The sequence below is a fragment of the Pristiophorus japonicus genome, chromosome 4 (assembly GCF_044704955.1).
Source record: "Pristiophorus japonicus isolate sPriJap1 chromosome 4, sPriJap1.hap1, whole genome shotgun sequence".
Classification (NCBI taxonomy): domain Eukaryota; kingdom Metazoa; phylum Chordata; class Chondrichthyes; family Pristiophoridae; genus Pristiophorus; species Pristiophorus japonicus.
In genome coordinates, this window is record NC_091980.1 from 68,756,812 (window position 1) to 68,776,795 (window position 19,984).

General features: G+C 42.2%; 1 protein-coding gene across 1 annotated transcript in view; it reads right to left on the reverse strand.

The window, feature by feature from the left end:
• LOC139262080 (ras-GEF domain-containing family member 1C-like) overlaps positions 1–9,795 on the reverse strand; it is a 55,392-nt gene extending 45,597 nt beyond the window's left edge. The window contains exons 1-3 of the mRNA XM_070877234.1: positions 9,775–9,795; positions 8,106–8,288; positions 522–644 (exon numbers count right to left, since the gene is read on the reverse strand). Of these exons, the coding sequence (XP_070733335.1) occupies positions 522–644; positions 8,106–8,282 (300 nt within the window). The 5' untranslated portion in view covers positions 8,283–8,288; positions 9,775–9,795. The remainder of the gene's footprint in view (positions 1–521; positions 645–8,105; positions 8,289–9,774) is intronic.
• Between the last annotated feature and the right edge of the window lie 10,189 nt (positions 9,796–19,984).

A 19,984-nucleotide genomic window follows, 5' to 3' on the forward strand; every position in this document is an offset into this window, starting at 1 on the left:
ACTCAATCGCTCCTCATATGACAACCCTCTCATCCCAAGAATCAATGTAGTGAACCATCATTGCACGCCTTTAAGGCAAGTATATCCTTCTGTCGGTAAGACGAGGAGGATGATGAAGAAGAGGGACATGAAGTCAAATTAAAGCTTCAATAGTGAAATATTGGTCAAAACTACATCTGCCTGATTTTCCTGCCACAAAATGTTATTTGCTCCAATTATGCACTGGAAAGATGCTGAGAACGTTGAGCATATTCACCCCCATGGTGTGTATGACTTGCAGCTACCACACTGCTTTAACAATTGCTTTTACGTTGTATTACATTTCATAAAAGTAATAGATAAAAGTACAACAGATTATTTCTAACAGCAGTTTGTATCAAATTCAAATCAATTAGCAACAATGGAAAAATGAATTGGCGATGAGAACAATTTTTGTTATGAAGAATTAATTTCTTTTGGATAGTACAATCAGCTTACTGTTAAAAGGAAATACCATACACGTAGTTAAATATAACTCTGACCTTGTCAAGCACTGGCTCATCTAGACTTTGCTGCTCAATACACATGTGACATACTTTTGATAAAAGCTCATGAGGTTCGATGAATAGTCTTGAACTCAGTAGAAATGTAAATATATACGCTTTCTGTAAGAAAAAATGCACATTTGTAACAGTTAAAAGTTAGCAAATGACGGGAAATATACAAGTATCTGTAGTGTATGCACTTTCTGTGCTTTTGTTATTGAGCTAGCATACAAAAGGCTCTTTGATATGGTGGCTTTAACATGGTAAATATCCAAGGCACCCAACGGAGGAGAAAAGAATTCTGAGAAGTAATAGAACTCACAGGTCAGTTTAATCTACCATCCTGCTGTACTAGCAGTTACAACCAATAATGAATAAGGTACGAGAGTAGATTTTCCGGCCTTTCCCTCTGCATGGTACTGGACAGGGACAGTTCCCTTGAAGTGTGCTGTTCCTGTCCAGAGCCAAGAATACCTCATTTTCTAGCCATGGCATAGATCCACCCCAGGCAGGGCCACTTGCTGGGAGAGGGACAGGGAGTATCAGCATAACTGCAGCATTCCCATACCTGCTAGCTATGCATCTGTTGCTGAGATTGTGGCCTTCTGGTTGATGGTGGATGCCAATATCCTGGAAGGGTGGTTTTTCCTCTCTGGTCTTGGTTTTTATTTACCCATCACTGGATGCCCACAGACCCTCTACACCCTGCATTTGGTGTGTGCAGCAAGCATCTTTCCAGGAAAATGAGGGGGAGGGGTGGGGGGGGAACACTGGGAATACCACCTCCTAGTTCATGAGTATGCCTATGATGGCCATGCATGTCCCCCACCTCCACCACCAACCCCCCCCCCCCCCGCCACAAATTCCAAAAATCACGGCACAACGGAAAAGGGTTGCCTGGAGAAATGGGTATTTCTTGGGGGCAAAGCTCAGGAAAATCTTACCCTATGGAATATTAGTCTTCCTGATGTTTAGTTGGAAAGAGTTCAGCCAGCTTGAAACCCTGAGGAAATGGCAAGTCAACTTGGTGAAAATTTCTGTAGATCAGTACCTGTGGTCAGAGAAGTAAGGGAACTGTAATGGTGGATGGTGGGGGGGGGGGGGCTATGGAACCCCCCCCCCCCACCAATGGTGGGTGGACAGAAACTAACATTTTTGTGGGAATGAGGCAGATGTACTCCAGCAATACAACCAAAGTGATGCTTGTGCCTGCCTGCTCAATACCAATGCAGTGCTGTCTCACTGATTCTGAAAACTCCAGTGGGGCTAGTGCTGGAGGGATGTTGGGCATGATCTTGGTGTGACCGTTGAGATCATAACTTGAAGAATTTAGGGGCCAAATACTCTGAGGGATACTTAACAATATTTTGCTAGCGCAATCCATTTGAGCTAAGCTGCAATTTAGTTGCCAACCAGATTAACTGAGTAGAATTGGAATGTAATTCATGATTTACGGTTAACCTTTAAATCGCAAATGAACAATTTTACACAAAGTTTCCATGAAATACAATAGCAAAATAACTTTGGCACCATAAAAACCATTACCAATTTATAGATCAGCTTGAATATTTAGTTGATTCCGAATGTCTTTTGTAGAAAAGTTAAGTGTTATGTTTATTGCAAAGGGGATGGAGTATAAAAGCAGGGAAGTCTTGCTACAGCTACACAAGGTTTTGGTGAGGCCACACCTGGAATACTGCGTGCAGTTTTGGTTTCCATATTTACGAAAGGATATACTTGCTTTGGAGAAGGTTCACTAGGTTGATTTCAGGGATGAGGGGATTGACTTATGGAGGAAAGGTTGAGTAGGTTGGGGCTCTACTCATTGGAATTCAGAGGAAGGAGAGGTGATCTTATTGAAACGTATAAGATTATGAGGGGCCTTGACAAGGTGGATGCAGAGAGGATGTTTTTACTGATGGGGAGACAAGAACTAGAGGGCATAATCTTAGAATAAGGGGCCGCCCATTTAAAACAAATGAGGAGAAATTTCTTCTCAGAGGGTTGTAAATCTGTAGAATTCGCTGCCTCAGAGAGCTGTGGAAGCTGGGACATTGAATAAATTTAAGACAGAAGTAGACAGTTTCTTAAACCATAAGGGGATAAGGGGTTATGGGGAGCGAGCGGGGAAGTGGAGCTGAGTCCATGATCAGATCAGCCATGATCATATTAAATGGCGGAGCAGGCTCGAGGGGCCGTATGGCCTACTCCTGTTCCTATTTCTTATGTTCTTATCTGAACCAGAAAGAACAGGTATATCAAATGTCGATCAGGAGTGGCATTATTAAGTATGGTTAAATAACATAGTTTATTGGACAGCTTAGATTTGGAACTGACTGAAATGTAAACCTGATACTAGAGCCAATTTTTAAATAACAGTCTATTTATTTCACTTCTGTCTTGTGTGAAGTGGGAGCATTTATCATTCTGATTATTACATTTGTCAATGAATGTTCATCATCAGGAAAGCAAAGCTTAGAGCTCAGTCTTGGAATTGTCAAAGGGAGCAATCCGAACAGTGCAACCTATTTTGGTACCACTGTGAAAATAAATAGCTTCATATATTTAAATGCTTTGGAAGCCGTGTTCCTCTTACTGGTCATAAATTGCACTCGTATTCCCCCAAAATTGATACCTCTATAATAAGAAAGAGGGATGGTGTCTGTGGCATCATACAACTAAGAGAATCTAAGACCTTAGCAGACTGCTGTTCACCAAATTATTTCCAATATTCATTTCATTGGTGAAAATTCTGTGTCATGATTTATTTTTTTCTTCACAGAAAGGATTTTGCAATTGAACAATATTTAAGTACTGTGTTTTAAAACAGAATGAATTGGCACAGGTTGAAAAAAAACTGGCACAGGCTTGTTGCATTCAAGATAAGTATTAGAGCCAGGTTGGCCAGTTTGTGCAATGTCAACTGATACAATGATCCCTGATCCATTAGTCTGAATGGCTTCTATTCATTTTGAGAACAGCAGAAGATGTTTAAACCCACATCCAATGGGAGAGAACACATAGTCTATTTTATGGACACACCCACAGATGAATCACTGATCAAGGAGAAAGTCATCATCATCGCCCACCCTCAGTGAGGAACACACAGAAAAGCGGACACAATGGTCAGTCAGGTTTTAACAAGAGATTGCAAGGAATAAAAACAGAAAATGCTGGAAATACTCTGTGGAGAGAGAAACAGAGTTAACGTTTCAGGACGATGGCCCTCAGAAAGGAAATACTCAGCAGGTAAAATGCCTTACCTGCTGAGTATTTCCAGCATTTTCTGTTTTTTTATTTTAGATTTCCAGCATCCAGTGTATTTTTACTTTTGTTTAATAGATTGCAGGGTGTAGGCCTGGGACCTTAAGCTGGAAGATAAAAATGTAGGGGGTCAATTTTTGCAGTTAGAGGTAGTGTGAAAGAAAGATATTACCAAAAACAAGTCAGCCCACAAAAAGGGACAGGGGCAGCTGACTTATTACTTTGCCCCAGTTACTGAGTTAAGTATATTAAATATGACTGTTACTCTGCACATGGATTGGCTGTTGGTGAAATAAAGCAGCTAAATAATTGTTTATCTTTGGCCTTATCTTACCAAGTGTGTTCTCAGTCTTCCCTTGCATAGATTGGAGAAGAGCTTGCTAGTGTGTGTACACAAGACATGGGGCTAGATTTTACACTTGTGTTTATCGCCCAAAAATGGGCGTTATTTCCGGCGTGGGTGGTAAAAATGGGTTTTCAGATTGCCGGCTTCTCGCCCATTCTCAAAGCAGCTAGTCTCCATTTTTTAAATTGGGCGTTACCACGAGCGATATGAAATGAGCGGTAGCATTAAATCTCACTGACCTTCTGCTGTAAAGTGTCGCCATCCTTAGCAACGGTATGGCAACACTTGATTCCCGCGATTCAGAAGGTCAAGGGTCATCAAGACACTCGCAGAAGAGGAGACAGAGAGCGAGGGAGCTCAGAGGGACTGAAGGCATGTGTGGGTGTGGTGTGTGCTTGTTTGGCTGTTGTGGGAGGCATGAGGGAGATTCACTAGCAGCAAAAAGCCTACTAAGCACCAAGAACATAGTTGGCACCGAGTTTTTGTCCAACAAATAAGATATAACCTGGAAGGGATTGTGGAGGCCCTGGAGTTGGTAGCCAGGTACACTGCTGGCAGAGGCTCCCAGTGGTTCTGGAGCACGGCACTGCACCCCAAGGTGCCGCACCCCCATTGCCAACCACACAAGAGCTAGGAGCAACATCTTGCTTCTGGCTCGGAGCACGCTCCCACCTCGGGACCATCCTCTCCTGTATCCGTCCAAGCAGCAGTTCGGCTGTCATTCCCCTCCGCGCCCCCCCCCCCCCTCCCCCAATGAAGCACTGCCTGAGGAGTTCCTCGGCCAGGCGGCTTGGAGTCAGGAGGGGAAGGGGAAGGGGTAGAGGTGGGGAGGAGAAGCTGGGGGGGGGGGGGGGGGGGGGGGAGAAAGGGTTGGTTTTATACAGAAATACTAATGATTTCAGACAAATGTTCAGTTTAAATGTTTTTTATTTAACAAAACCTTGTTGCGCATTGGCTCAGATAGCTGCACCATTACATGCTGGTGATTCCTTATCAAAGGGTATAATTACACTTAACTTCAATCAACTTAAACTTTAACTGTCACCAAGGTGATGCCCACCATTGATGTATGACCTGCACACCCAGCAGTGTGTCAGCCTTGTAAATGACACCAACATTCTTTCAGGCAAAGCGCTCATTGATGAGCTCCTGACATAAGGCTCTTGCAGCTATGATGCCACCATGGGCCCTTTCATGCAGTTTCCAGGGGGGCGGGGTATGGTTTCAATGTCAGCCTGATTGTCTGGGCCAATGTCAGCTTCCGCCTCCTTATTCTACTCTTTCTCTCTGTGGTGAGATAGACTGTCAGACTCATCAGGCAATTCTTGTCCACTCCTGATAGCCAAGTTGTGCACACCACCACAAATTCAGTTACCGGTCAGGGTGGTATTGGAGCTCGCCTCCCGAGTGGTCCAGGCATCTAAAGCGCTGTTTAAGCACTCCAATGATTTTCTCCACGAAATTACGAATGGCTCTGTGGCTCTCATTGTATCGCCTCTCGGCTTCGGTGTGGGTGTCATGCAGGGGGGTCATCAGCCAGGTGGCGAGGCCATATCCTTTGACACCAAGCATCCAGCATTGACCTTGTGGTTCATTGTTAAACAAGTCAGATACAGTGCTCTCACGCAGGATGTGAGCATCATGGATGTTGCCCAGAAATTTAGCATCCACTGCCATAATAATTTGCTGGTGGGCGACAACGAGTTGCACATTCAGGGAGTGGAATCCCTTGCGGTTCCTAAAAACCTCTGCATCCTGAAAAGGTGCCCGCATCGCGATGTGTGTACAGTCTATTGCTCCCTGCACCTTGGGGAAGTTTGCAATTCTGGAGAATCCTCGAGCCCTCTCAGTCTGTATCTCCCTTGTCAGAGGGAAGCTGATCAAGTCCCTCCTATGTACATACAGGGCTTCAGTGACCTGTCTAATGCAGCAATGTGTGGCATGCTGAGACAGTCCGCAAATGTCACCAGCTGAGGCCTGAAAATAACTCGATGCATAGAATGACAGTGCTGCGGTGACTTTAACCTCGACGGACAGTGCAGTACTGATGGTGCTGGCAGGCTGCAGATCTCCCCTTATGAGCTGGCATACATCAGTGATAACTTCTTTGTGGAAGCGCAGTCTCCGAAGGCAGGTGGTGTTGGGCAAGTCGAGGTAAGACCGTTTGTCCCTGTACCTGTGGGGAGTGTAACATCTGGTTCTCTTCATCAGTCTGGCACGTCTTACATTGGGCACATCATGTTGTGGAGCGTTCCTTCGGCCATCTCGAGCTTGCAGCATGTATTTGGTCATCAAGAGAAGGTGAGAAAGGACAGGCTCCATTGCAATAGCTCTCTGTTTTCCACCGATTGGTCACAAAGAATGAATGTCCCGACAAAGACACCTATTAAATTCCAATCGTTCTCAGTATGATAAAGATGTTTGTTCAGATGTTCACATCACCTCCAAAGACCTCCAGAGTACATCCGAACTCCCCCGAGGTTGAAGTAGAGCAGCCTTTTAAAGGATGCGACATGTGATGTAGAACATGGCGTCCATAACGGTGTGATTAGTTCCGGTTAGTTACACTTTTTCCGGGCGGTTTTTTGAGTGAGCGATTTTGTGGGCGATATGTGTGCGAGGTGGTGAAAGTGACGCTGGGCGATCTCATGGCCGTTAGTTTCGCCAAATGTGACCTTCACGACAAAAAAAAATGGGCGGGCGGTATTTAATTCCATGCGTAAACTAACGCTGGGCAATATTATGGGCGTTGATTTCGCCCATTCTGATGATTCGGCCCCCAAAAAAGTGGGCGGGCAGTAATATTTTTTCCCAGCATTACGCACATGGGGAAAGTAACGCTCGGTGATAAGTTTCCGAAAAATGCCCGTCAGTTTCCATTTTGTGGCTAAATGGGCGTTATATGTCATTTCAGCGGTAAAATGGACGTTAAGTGGGCGTTAAGCATGCAAAAAAAGTGGAAAATCTAGCCCATGATGTCCAGTTTGTATCACAGGTGCTAATAGGCACTCGTATTGTTAAATGATTGTATAATTAGATATTGGGCAGCACAGGCACATTCCTGAATGAAGATGCTCGGACCACTTATGGGAGTGACCAGCACCTGATAGAATATCCAAGACAGATCTGAAACTAGTAACAATCTGGTAAATCTTTTTGACTAGGTCAGTCTTCTCAGTCCCGTTTTTAACCTAAGCCGCTCAGTAGGAATGGAGTGGGTTAGAATCAGATGCCCGTTTTTATTCTCCATATTAGTCAGCGAAGAGCAAAGTCAGGCAGCGTATACTCAACCTGCCCCATTACTACTGGGCAGGTTACATTAAAATTGGGGCTTAAGTTTCAGAAATGAATGAACATTTTGTAGTGAACTATTGTTGCTAATTTTAACAGGGGTAATAGAGTTAATTTAATAAATGTTTGGCTTGTTCTGTATGTTTTATAATCATTGAGCAACAAGCTGGTATGTGAGACAAAATATCAACAAGATTATGAATTCGGAATTTAGCTTAATTTGAAGTTCCTGCAAAATTATGCAATTTTTAATTTTTTTTAAAAACGGGTACAGTATTACAATTTTAAAGTCAGCGGAGAGAATCAGATTTCAAAGGAACTGCTGTCTTAAAATACAAAACATGTGGGAGACTGCTTCCATAGCAGGAGCAATAAAATGAGATTGGTTGCCACTATACATAGTATCTGATATTTAAGACGACTGCAGTTCCCATAATGCTTTGTCTTGGCCTCAGACAATATATATCAGCAACGACATAAAAAGTAAATGATGAGTCAGGATAAGTCACTGATCCTGAAGAGAATAAACATTGCAGAAGCATAATGACATTTAAAAAATATAGATACAATGGTGCGGTGAATTTTATGATTTTCTAAACATTTCCACTAACACCTATGTAAATACAGTACCGAGAGAAAATGCATTACGTTTGTATGCAATAAAAGTGCCAAACACTTACTTCAGGATAATAATCAACTGTAGGTATGAGATGCTGGATCAATGCCTCTAAAGATGCAGAGATAAGGTTACCATCCTGAAATATCAGCCTTCCATGTTCATTTTCTTTGGTTGGGTGAAGTTGATGGCTAAAGCCACTGGTATTAAACATACTTGTAGAAGTCAATGTTTGTGGCATGCCTTCCTGTGAAGAAAGACAGAAAGATCCATGAGCGACGAGTAAAAACAAATACTATTTATTTGCATAACTGCCTTTAGAAAAACTCGGCACACAATACATAATTTTTCTTCTAAATGGAATGGTATTTCAAATTGTTCAACCAAAGTGCTTTAGTACCACATATTTGTCACAATGTTAATTTTCCTCCTCTACAGCTCAGTCTTAAAACACTGTTTCACTTTGGACCAAAAAACATTCACGGTTATGAACAATCTCCTTCCTGTTCCTCCCACTGGCTGTCAACAACCAACTATTCAAATGAGAAAAATGAGAGGATTTTGCTGATGCAACTTTGCTTTTGTCCATTTCCACCATATCAGATATTACTAGAAGAACCAAAGTCATTTTTGAATATTTGTACATTTGGATATCTAGAGTTATGAAAAGGCTTCCCGTATCATAATTATCCATATATTTTTCCTCAATTTACTTTTGCAAATTATTTTCCATCCTTTACCCAATGAAAAATCTCAGCTGCAGTTAAGCAACCCAATTTAAACAACGCAACTCACTGTGATCCAGTGGCAGCAGAGCCCCACTGCCTCATAGGATTTAAGAACTACCATCAAACTCTCCTGTTGCCAAATAGAGAATGGTGGCAGACAGAAAACCAGGGGGACAGGGGAGCGGGGAAGAAATGACAGAGTTTATGGCACAGAAACAGGCCATTCGCCCAACTGGTCCATGCCGGTGTTTATGTCCCCATGAGCCTCCTCCAATTCCTCTTCATCTAACCCCATCAGCATATCCTTCTATTCATTTCTCCCTCTCAACCTTATCTAGCTTCTCCTTAAATACACCTATGTTAATCGCCTCAAATGGTAGCGAGTTCCACATGCTTACCACTCTTTGGGTAAAGAAGTTTCTCCTGAATTCCCTATTGGATTTATTAGTGAATATCTTATATTTATGGCCCCTAGTTTTGGTCTCTCCAAATGGTGGTAAAATTCCAGTTTAGTATTGCTGTTTGGAAACTGGTGCAGCAAAGTGCAAACAGCACTTGGTTCGGAGTGGGATGATCCAGTGACAAACATCTCAGTTGACCTAGTAAATGTTGCATTTTATTTGACATAAAAGGAAATACGTTACAAAAAAGTGATCCCTTCCTTTCTTTAGAAACCAGACTAGACTACCAAGAGAAATATCAATATTTCTAATGTAGGTTATTTTTTTTTAAATAGCTCATGTATTATATCAATAATAAAATCTGTTTTCAGTCTTCTCTCTAAAAAGGTAGTTGCAGACTCCCAAGATAAAATTTAGTGCAAAAGGTTTATGTTTCCACATCAGGCACAGATTCAATGGTAAATAATTTTAATACTGGAATCTTTTTCCTACTGAAATTTATTGCCATCCCCATGCGTGAATCTAAACAGAGAGTCAACATGTTAGTCAACATTGGCTCGGAAAGATCCATGTGGGCCAGTGATAACAAAAGTGATTTTCTGACCTGTATGAAGACAGGCAGGAGTGCTCCTCTCACTACTCAAGCTACAGGCAGCCATAACTGTTGAACACCTCCATCTGCAAGCTGTTGGGCATTTATGCTGCTGGAGTTGGCACGGTCATTGGAGGTGCAGATTGAAGCTCACTACCTGCAATGACAAGATCATTACTTGGTTTACATATAGATGTTGTTGCCGATTTCCGAGGTGCTGTCAGCAACAAAATGTAAATATAAGTAATTGTATTATTTATTCACATACCACCTAGATAGCAACACTGTAAATTCCAACATTCAGCACTTTAACTCAGTAACTTGTAAAATTATTTACTTGCTCTTCCACAAACGTAACTCAATGTGATCCGAATGGCAAGTGCCAGAGTTTTTTTTTTAAAAGAAGGAAGCTGCTAAAATTCAAAATTGATGATAAAAGTGGTAGGAAGTGCATTTGCCCACTGCAAAATGTTGACTGTTTCGCCGTGACTAGCGAGCTGCCTCTGTTTCAAAGCCCATTACACCACACAAACATTATATGTGAAGCATTATGGTAAATAATTCATCAATTCTTTTTGTTCCATGATAGTGCTTTTTAAAAGTGTAATTTTCAGTTTCCTTTTTTTAAAAGGTAAATATACTTCAAGTTGTAGAATGAAATGAGGAATGATGCAATGGCATTATATTACTTGTTAAGTCTGCTACTCTTTAATTTTTAAAAAAATATTAGAAATGTATCTTTATTGGCAGATATTTGTTGCAATACAAACTTGCTCCAACAGTCAATGTGATAGAGATTGAGTGACCTGGCAGATCCAGGAAAACTCAAGTCTACAATAAAGTCCCTTTAATAAAATCTTTGTTAAAACAAAATTAATAAATGTTTCGTACAAAGTGTATAAAGCTTCTTCCCAGCCAAAACCAAACCCTTATTTCAAGACATCATTGTAAATTATAAGTTGCAAACTTTAAAGATCATGGTTTCATAGCAATTTCAAAAGAATGGTGCTTTATAAATGCTACTGAATGTTTAAAAAAATGTTAGAGCCTCTTCAAATATCCTGGTCATGAGGATTCTAGGATAGCTGACCAAAAAAAGTCAGAGTTGGGGAGGAAAAAGAAATCGGAGTATTGCTACTCCTGATTGCTATCCACACCGCAGATGGGAATGCACTTGCATGGATGTTTGATGAGAGAGGGATCATGCTGGGCTGTGATGTCTTGATACAGTCGAAAAGCTGGATGACTAATTGTCAAGTATCACATTTGAAGAATAGCTACTTGGATGAGGTAGTGGAGGGCAAATGACAACTCTTAAACTGCAGAAGGCATCAATTACTTTAGGAGAGGAGGAGGGAAGGTGAGAACATTGAAAGGAAAAAGATTGTTTTGGTCACCAGATGGAAAACAAGAGAACAAACATCTGACTGTTTGTCACACTAATGCCTTGCACACGCGATATGATGATGTGCTCCGTGTTGTTTACCAAACAAGATAAAAATATTTGGCAACAGGTTCCCTCATTTTCACTTCAGGGTTCTACGAATAAAATATTTATTTTACTTAAAAGCCAGGGACTGTGCACTAAACAACGCTTACCTCCACATATACTACTGGTTCTTATTTCAGCAATTTAACAAAGGGGATTTTAACTACATTAAATGTGCATATCATTTGGTAAAGTATTGTACCAAATTAAGGAGTGACTTAACCTTTTTGTTTTCAAATATGGTGATCATTTGTGATGACACCATTATGTCATTGTTTTTGCCCGAACAGTTGTTCTCATTTTAATTTAAAATGGACAAGTTTTAACACTGTAGAATCTGCTGCTACATAAACTTACCTTGGTACTCACATCAGAGTATTCTTGATCTTGAACTTAGCATGTCCCAGAACCCCACAATATAGCAACTATGTCTCTTTATTGCTGCTGTTATACCTGTAATGGTTGGAATGATGGGCATCAGAAACTTAACGGGCATAAATACTGTGGAAACAAGAGCAGGTCAGAGGTGGTATTCTGTAGTGAGTGACTCACCTCCTGACTCCCCAAAGCCTTTCCACCATCTAAAAGGCACTAGTCAGGAGTATGATGGAATGCTTCCCACTTGCTTGGATGAGTGCAGCTCCAACAACACAAGCTCAACACCATCCAGGACCAAGCAGCCTGCACCAATTATGCCACCTTAAACATTGACTCCCTCCACCATCAGCATAACATGGCTGCAGTGTGTATCATCTACAAGATGCACCACAGCAACTCGCCAGGCTTCTTCAACAGCACCTCTCAAAACCGCGACCTCTACCACCTAGACGGACAAGGGCAGCAGGTGCATGGGAACACCACCTCCAAGTCACACACCATCCTGACTTGGAAATATATTGCCGTTCCTTCATCGTCGCTGGGTCAAAATCTTGCAACATCCTGCCAAACAGCATTGTGGGAGTACCTTCACCACATGGACTGCAGTGGTTCAAGAAGGCAGCTCACCACCAACTTCTCAAGGGCATTTAGGGATGGGCAATAAATGCTGGCCTTGCCAGCGACGCTTACATTACATGAATAAATAAATAACGTTTAAAAATCAGCACCAATAAATCTTGGAATTGCACATATATGATCAGTGCAGCTCTGAAATTCAGGTCACTATTTAGCATACACAGTTAGATAATATGCCTCTATACATGCGCATCTTCACACTGAAACCTACATACTGGGCCAAGAAAGGGGTCAGATTTGTATCAGTACATAAATAGACTGGTTTCTAAAAATTACCCCTCTCCTTAAGGCCTGTTACCACTGCAAATCTGCGGCCACGCTGCGGAGTGGAGTGGCCGCCGACTTTTCGTGGAATGGCTGCGCTAGGCCAATTGCCCTCCCGAGTTTTCCCAGCGGAGCCTCGATCCTCCCCCTACCTCTCCGCTGCTGCTGATCCGTGGTAAGTATGTCATCACCATGCACGCCGTCGATCTAACCCCCGACGGCGACATTCCCCTCTGAAAATCTTCGGCCCGCCCAACGTGCCAAAACCTGTTTTCTTCCCGGTGGTCTAGTGAGGCTGTGGCCTTCTGCAATGGCGGTGCGGTTTCCCTTAAAAGGGAGGATGCACTGCCGCTGCCGCCATATTTTTTTTTCGGCCGACTGCCATGTCAGCCCGTCAAATATGGCCCCGGGTTTGGCTGGGCCGCCAACAGGCAGCCTGGCACTCTCTCTTGGGTGTCAGGCCACTGGCCCGGCTGAAACCCTACCTGGTGGCCCAAAGTTTAAAAATCGCAGAGGCTCTCCCCTTTAAGTAAAGGGGAGAGACAAGGTGATGCGGTGCCGTGATGATGTCATCGCGGTGGTCACTTCGCACCGCCCCCAACTTCCGCCCCTCAGTTGCTGTCACCACCACGTTTCTGCCCCTCAGGTATTGTCATTATGATCGTGTTCCAAATGCATGGAAAAGAAAACCCAACAAAGAGCCGAATGTCGCGCAAGAGTCGACCTGAATCGTAGCTGTGGTAAAAACCATCAAAACCAGGCGATTTGGTGCTACTCGTTTGGAAGCCATTTTTTTTAAAGTGTGGCACAGTTCCATAATTTTATATTTGCATTTGCTGTCAATAATATGAGAACTGCGTACCTGCCACTGGTGGTAGTACCTCAAGCAAAAGCGCCTTCAGGGAATATAATATATCAAAACTTCAACTGAGTATTGATAGAAACTACATGGATCTTTGCTGAAGGCTGAAACCGTTAAATATACTGTCAGTTTTCAACAATATTAGAGTAAAAGGCCAGTTTGTAAGTTAAGTTGTCAGTGTATTGTGGCTTCTGGTATATTTGTAAAAAGAATGCCAGTGATGCAATACAAATTATTAAGAAACGTATTGATGCAGTGCTGCAATCTTATTACAGAAAAAAGTAAACTGATATTCGATCAAATGTGAAGAACTGGAGATGTGATTTTTCTTTAAGAAATCTGGAATATATTTCCATTGACTGTTAAATTATTGATTAGAAGACAAATCCATTTTATTCCAATTTAAGAATCAATTTTGCATGAAATCATTCAATCAATCATGAAGGTTGATGAAAATAATCAAACAAGTGTAAACATTGTTTCTTTCTTTAAAGAACTCCCTGTGGGGATTAATTAACCACAAGCAGCTCCTTCAGTGGACAATTTGCTTACTTGCCTCGATCTCTCTTTTATATTAGTGTTACTGAAGTTCATACAATATTGTGTCTTATCTATAATCCAAACCAACAAATTAGGGCATTGAAGGGGAACTTGTCTCTTGTATCCCCCAACCAGCGACTGCACATGTGACTGATTAATTCTATGTGTGTGAGTGATATTTTCCCCCATTTGTTCCAATGTCTAATATTTGATTTAAAAGCATAAAATGCTGGAAATACTCAGGTCAGGGCAGGTCAGGTCTAACGAAAGGTCAGCGACCCGAAACATTAACTTTGTTTCTATCTCCACAGCTGTTGCCTGACCTGCTGAGGCTTTCCAGCATTTTCTGCTTTTAGTTCAGATTTCCAGCATCCGCACTATTTTGTTCTAATATTTGATTACTCAGTGTATCATTGCTTGCTACTGTAAAGTTGCACAATATTGCACTATACTTGGGGTTATTCCATGCTGTCAGTGGGGAGGTGTGTTTGAAGGGATTGCAGGTGGAGATAGTGCTCTATTGGAGCACTGATCCTCCTTCCTTTTGAGTATAGTTCCCCGCTGATTGCACAGGATGAGCCTCCAAGCTTAAAAGATTGAGACTGGAGAACTCGAATATGCTAAACTGTCAATGTGTCCAGTGCATTTGAAATGTTCCTGTAAAGCTATAGCAAGTAGAATGGTGAAAATATCAAAAACATGAAAATGGATGGAAAAATGGTGGTTTGGATATCAAAATAGACTTTAATGATTTATATTACCAGAATGTAATATTTGTTGTCAATCACACTTTTATTAGCGGCTGAATCAGCAAAAAATGATGCAAGATCATTAATTTGTAATCCAGGTACCCATGAAACTAATTGCAGACCACCAGTTTTATTACATAATCGCTAACTTGAGATTTATTGTATAAAATGTTACTTTCTCGATATAGGTGGTGAATGCCCTCACGGCACTGAGGTAGAACACATACCTCAAGGATAGCTTGGCACTTATCATCATCATCATCATAGGCAGTCACTCGGAATCGAGGAAGACTTGCTTCCACTCTTAAAATGAGTTCTGAGGTGGCTGAACAGTCCAATACGAGAGCCACAGACTCTGTCACAGGTGGGACAGATGGTCGTTGAGGGAAAGGGTGGGTGGGACTGGTTTGCTGCACGCTCTTTTCGCTGCCTGCGCTTGATTTCTGCATGCTTTCGCTGATGAGACGCGAGGTGTTCAGCGCTCTCCCGAATGCACTTCCTCCACTTACTTTGGCCAGGGACTCCCAGTTGTCAGTAGGGTTGTCGCACTTTATCAGGGAGGCTTTGAGGGTGTCCTTGTAACGCTTCCGCTGCCCACCTTTGGCTCGTTTGCCATGAAACAGTTCCAAGTAGGGCACTTGATTTGGGAGTCTCGTGTCTGGCGAACTATGTGGCCTGCCCAGCGGAGCTGATCGAGTGTGGTCAGTGCTTCAATGCTGGGGATGTTGGCACTAACTGGTACTCCGACTGCAGTGTATGAGTATAGACACCTCTGATTTGTTTTCCATTCATTCACGGGATGTGGGCGTCACACTGGCAAAGCCAGCATTTATTCTCCAAGTTTGCAGATGACACTAAGCTGGGTGGCAGTGTGAGCTGTGAGGAGGATGGTAAGAGGCTGCAAGGTGACTTGGACAGGTTAAGAGAATGGACAAATGCATGGCAGATGCAGTATAATGTGGATAAATGTGAGGTTATTCACTTTGGTGGCAAAAACAGGAAGGCAGATTGTCTGAATGGCGACAGATTATTAAAGGGGGAGGTGCAATGAGACCTGGGTGTCATGGTACATCAGTCACTGAAGGTAGGCATGCAGGTACAGCAGGCAGTAAAGAAAACAAATGGATTGCTGGCCTTCATAGCGAGAGGATTTGAGTATAAGAGCAGGGAGGTCTTGCTGCAGTTGTACAGGGCCTTGGTGAGACCACACCTTGAGTATTGTGTAGCGTTTTGGTCTTCTAATCTGAGGGAGTGCAGCGAAGGTTCACCAGACTAATTCCCGGGATGGCAGGACTGACATATGAAGAAAAACTGGATCAGCTAGGCTTATATTCACTGTAATTTAGAAGAATGAGAGGGGATCTCATAGAAACATCTAAAATTATGATGGTACTGGACAGGTTAGATGCAGGAAGAATGCTACCGATGTTGGGGAAGTCCAGAACCAGGGGTCGCAGTCTAAGGATAAAGGGTAAACCATATAGGACCGAGATGAGAAGAAACCTTTTCACCCAGAGAGTGGTGAACCTGTGGAATTCTCTACCACAGAAAGTTGTTGAGTCCAATTCGTTCGATATATTCAAGAGGGAGTTAGATATGGTCCTTATGGCTAAGAGGATCAGGGGATATGGAGAGAAAGCAGGAGTGGGGTACTGAAGTTGCATGATCAGCCATGATCATATTGAATGGCGGTGCAGGCTTGAAGGGCCGAATGGCCTGCTCCTGCACCTATTTTTTCTATCTCTATCTGCCCTTGAGAAGGTGGTGGTGAACCTCCTGCCACCTGGTGGGAACTGAATATTCAGGGGTATTTGACAATTCGGAAGGAGGTGGGGTAGCTTTGTTAATAAATAATGAGATCAGTGCAGTAGTGAGAAATGATGTTGGCTCAGAAGATCAAGATGTTGAATCAGTTTGGGTGGTGATAAGAAATAATAAGGGGAAGAAGTCACTGGTAGGCGTAATCTATAGGCCCCCTAACAATAGCTGCACTGTTGGACGAAGTATAAGTAAAGAAATAATGGAGGCTTGTTAGAAAGTTACGGCAATAATCATAAGAACATAAGATAAGAACATAAGAAATAGGAGCCCTTGAGCCTGCTCCGTCATTCAATAAGATCATGGCTGATCATGGACTCAGCTCCACTTCCCTGCCCGCTCCCCATAACCCCTTATCCCTTTATCGTTTAAGAAACTGTCTATTTCTGTCTTAAATTTATTCAATGTCCCAGCTTCCACAGCTCTCTGAGGCAGCGAATTCCACAGATTTACAACCCTCAGAGAAGAAATTTCTCCTCATCTCTGTTTTAAATGGGCGGCCCCTTATTCTAAGATCATGCCCTCTAGTTCTAGTCTCCCCCATCAGTGGAAACATCCTCTCTGCATCCACCTTGTCAAGCCCCCTCATGATCTTATATATTTCGATAAGATCACCTCTCATTCTTCTGAATTCCAATGAGTAGAGGCCCAACCTACTCAACCTTTCCTCATGTCAACCCCCTCATCTCCGGAATCAACCTAGTGAACCTTCTCTGAACTGCCTCCAAAGCAAGTATATCCTTTTGTCAATATGGAAACCAAAACTGCACACTGTATTCCAGGTGTGGCCTCACCAATATCCTGTATAGCTGTAGCAAGACTTCCCTGCTTTTATACTCCGTCCCCTTTGCAATAAAGGCCAAGATTCCGTTGGCCTTCCTGATCACTTCCTGATAGTACCTGCATACTATCCTTTTGTGTTTCATGCATAAGTAGCCCCAGGTCCCACTGTACTGCAGCACTTCGCAATCTTTCTCCATTTAAATAATAACTTGCTCTTTGATTTTTTTTCTGCCAAAGTGCATGACCTCACACTTTCCAACATTATACTCCATCTGCCAAATTTTTGCCCATTCACTTAGCCTGTCTATGTCCTTTTGCAGATTTTCTGTGTCCTCCTCACACATTGCTTTTCCTCCCATCTTTGTATAGTCAGCAAACTTGGCTACGTTACACTCAGTCCCTTCTTCCAAGTCGTTAATATAGATTGTAAATAGTTGGGGTCCCAGCACTGATCCCTGCGGCACCCCACTAGTTACTGGTTGCCAACCAGAGAATGAACCAATTATCCCGACTCTCTGTTTTCTTTTAGCCAATCCTCTATCCATGCTAATATATTATCCCCAACCCCGTGAACTTTTATCTTGTGCAGTAACCTTTTATGTGGCATCTTGTCAAATGCCTTCTGGAAGTCCAAATACACCACAACCACTGGTTCCCCTTTATCCACCCTGTTCATAACATCCTCAAAGAATTCCAGCAAATTTGTCAAACATGACTTCCCCTTCATAAATCTATGCTGACTCTGCCTAACCGAATTTTGCTTTTCCAAATGTCCTGCTACTGCTTCTTTAATAATGGACTCCAACATTTTCCCAACCACAGATGTTAGGCTAACTGATCTATAGTTTCCTGCTTTTTAATCTTCATATTGATTGGACAAATCAAATTGGCCAAGGTAGCCTTGAGGAAGAGTTCATCGAATGTATCCGAGATGTTTCCTTGAACAGTACATTGCGGAACCAACTAGGGAGCAGGCTATCCTGGATCTGGTACTGTGTAATGAGACAGGATTAATAAATTATCTCATAGTAAAGGATCCTCCAGGAAAGAGTGACCATAGCATGGTTGAATTTCAAATTCAGTTGGAGGGTGAGAAAGTTGGATCTCAAACCAGTGTCCTGATCTTAAATAAAGGCGACTACAAAGGTATGAAGGCAGAGTTGGCTAAAGTGGACTGGCAAAATCGATTAAAGTATGGGACAGTTGATAATCAGTGGCAGACATTTAAGGAGATATTTCATAGCTCTCCAGAAAAATATATTCCTGTGAGAAGGAAAGACTTTAAGAGAAGGGAGAACCATCTGTGGTTAACTAAGGAAGTAAGGGATGGTATCAAATCGAAAAAATGGCATACAAATTTGCCAAGATTAGTGGGAAGCCAGAGGATTGGGAAATATTTAAAAATCAGCAAATGATGACTAAAAAAATTATAAAGAGAAGGATGATAGAATAGGAGAGTAAACTAGAAAGAAATATAAATACGGATAGGAAGAGCTTCTGCAGGTATATAAAAAGGAAGAGAGTATCTAAAGTAAACATTGGTCCCTTAGAGGATGAGACTGAGGAATTAATAATGGGGAACAGGGAAATGGTGGAGATTTCACCACATATTTTGTATCGGTCTTCACATTAGAAGACACTAAAAACACCCCAATAATAGATAATCAACTGTCTACAGGGAGGGAGGGAGGAACTTCAAATAATCACTATGACTAAAGAAGAAGTACTCGGGAAAATAATGGGACTAAAGGTGGACAAGTCCCTTGGACATGATGGCCTGCGTCCTAGGGTCTTAAAAGAAGTTGCTGCAGAGATAGTGGATGCCTTGGTTGTAATCTACCAAAATTCCCTGGATTCCAGCAGATTGGAAAACCGCCTCTATTTAAAAAAGGAGGAAGAAAGTAAGCAGGAAACTATAGACCAGTTAGCCTAACATCTGTTGTTGGTAAAATATTGGAATCCATTATTAAGGAAGCAGTAGCTGAACATTTGGAAAAGCATAATACAATGAAGCAGAGTCAGCATGGTTTTATGAAATGGAAATCAGGTTTGACAAATTTACTGGTGTTCTTTGAGGATGTAACGAGTAGGGTGGTTAAGGGGGAACCAGTGGATGTGGTGTATTTTGATTTCCAGAAGGCATTCAATAAGGTGCCATATAAAAGGTTACTGCACAAGATAAGAGCTCACAGGATTAGGGGTAATATATTAGCATGGATAGCCGATTGGCTAACTAACAGAGTGGAGATAAATGGGTAATTTTCTGGTTGGCAAACAGTAACCAGTGGGGTGCCACAGGAATTGGTGCTGGGGCCTCAACTATTTTCAATCTATTTTAATGACTTGGATGAAGGGACCGAGTGTAATGTAGCCAAGTTTGCTGATGATACAAAAATGGGTGGGAAAACAAGTTGTGAGGAGGACACAAAAAATCTGCAAAGGGATATAGACAGGCTAAGTGAGTGGGAAAACGTTTGGCAGATGAAGTATAATGTGGGAAAGTGTGAGGTTATCCATTTTGGCAGGAAAAATAAAATAACAAATTATTATTTAATTGGAGAGACACTACAAAATGTTGCAGTACAGAGGGACCTGGGGGTCCTTGTGCATGAAACACAAAAAGTTAGTATGCAGGTACAACAATTAATCAGGAAGGCAAATGGAATGTTGGCCTTTATTGCAAAGGGGGATGGAATATAAAAG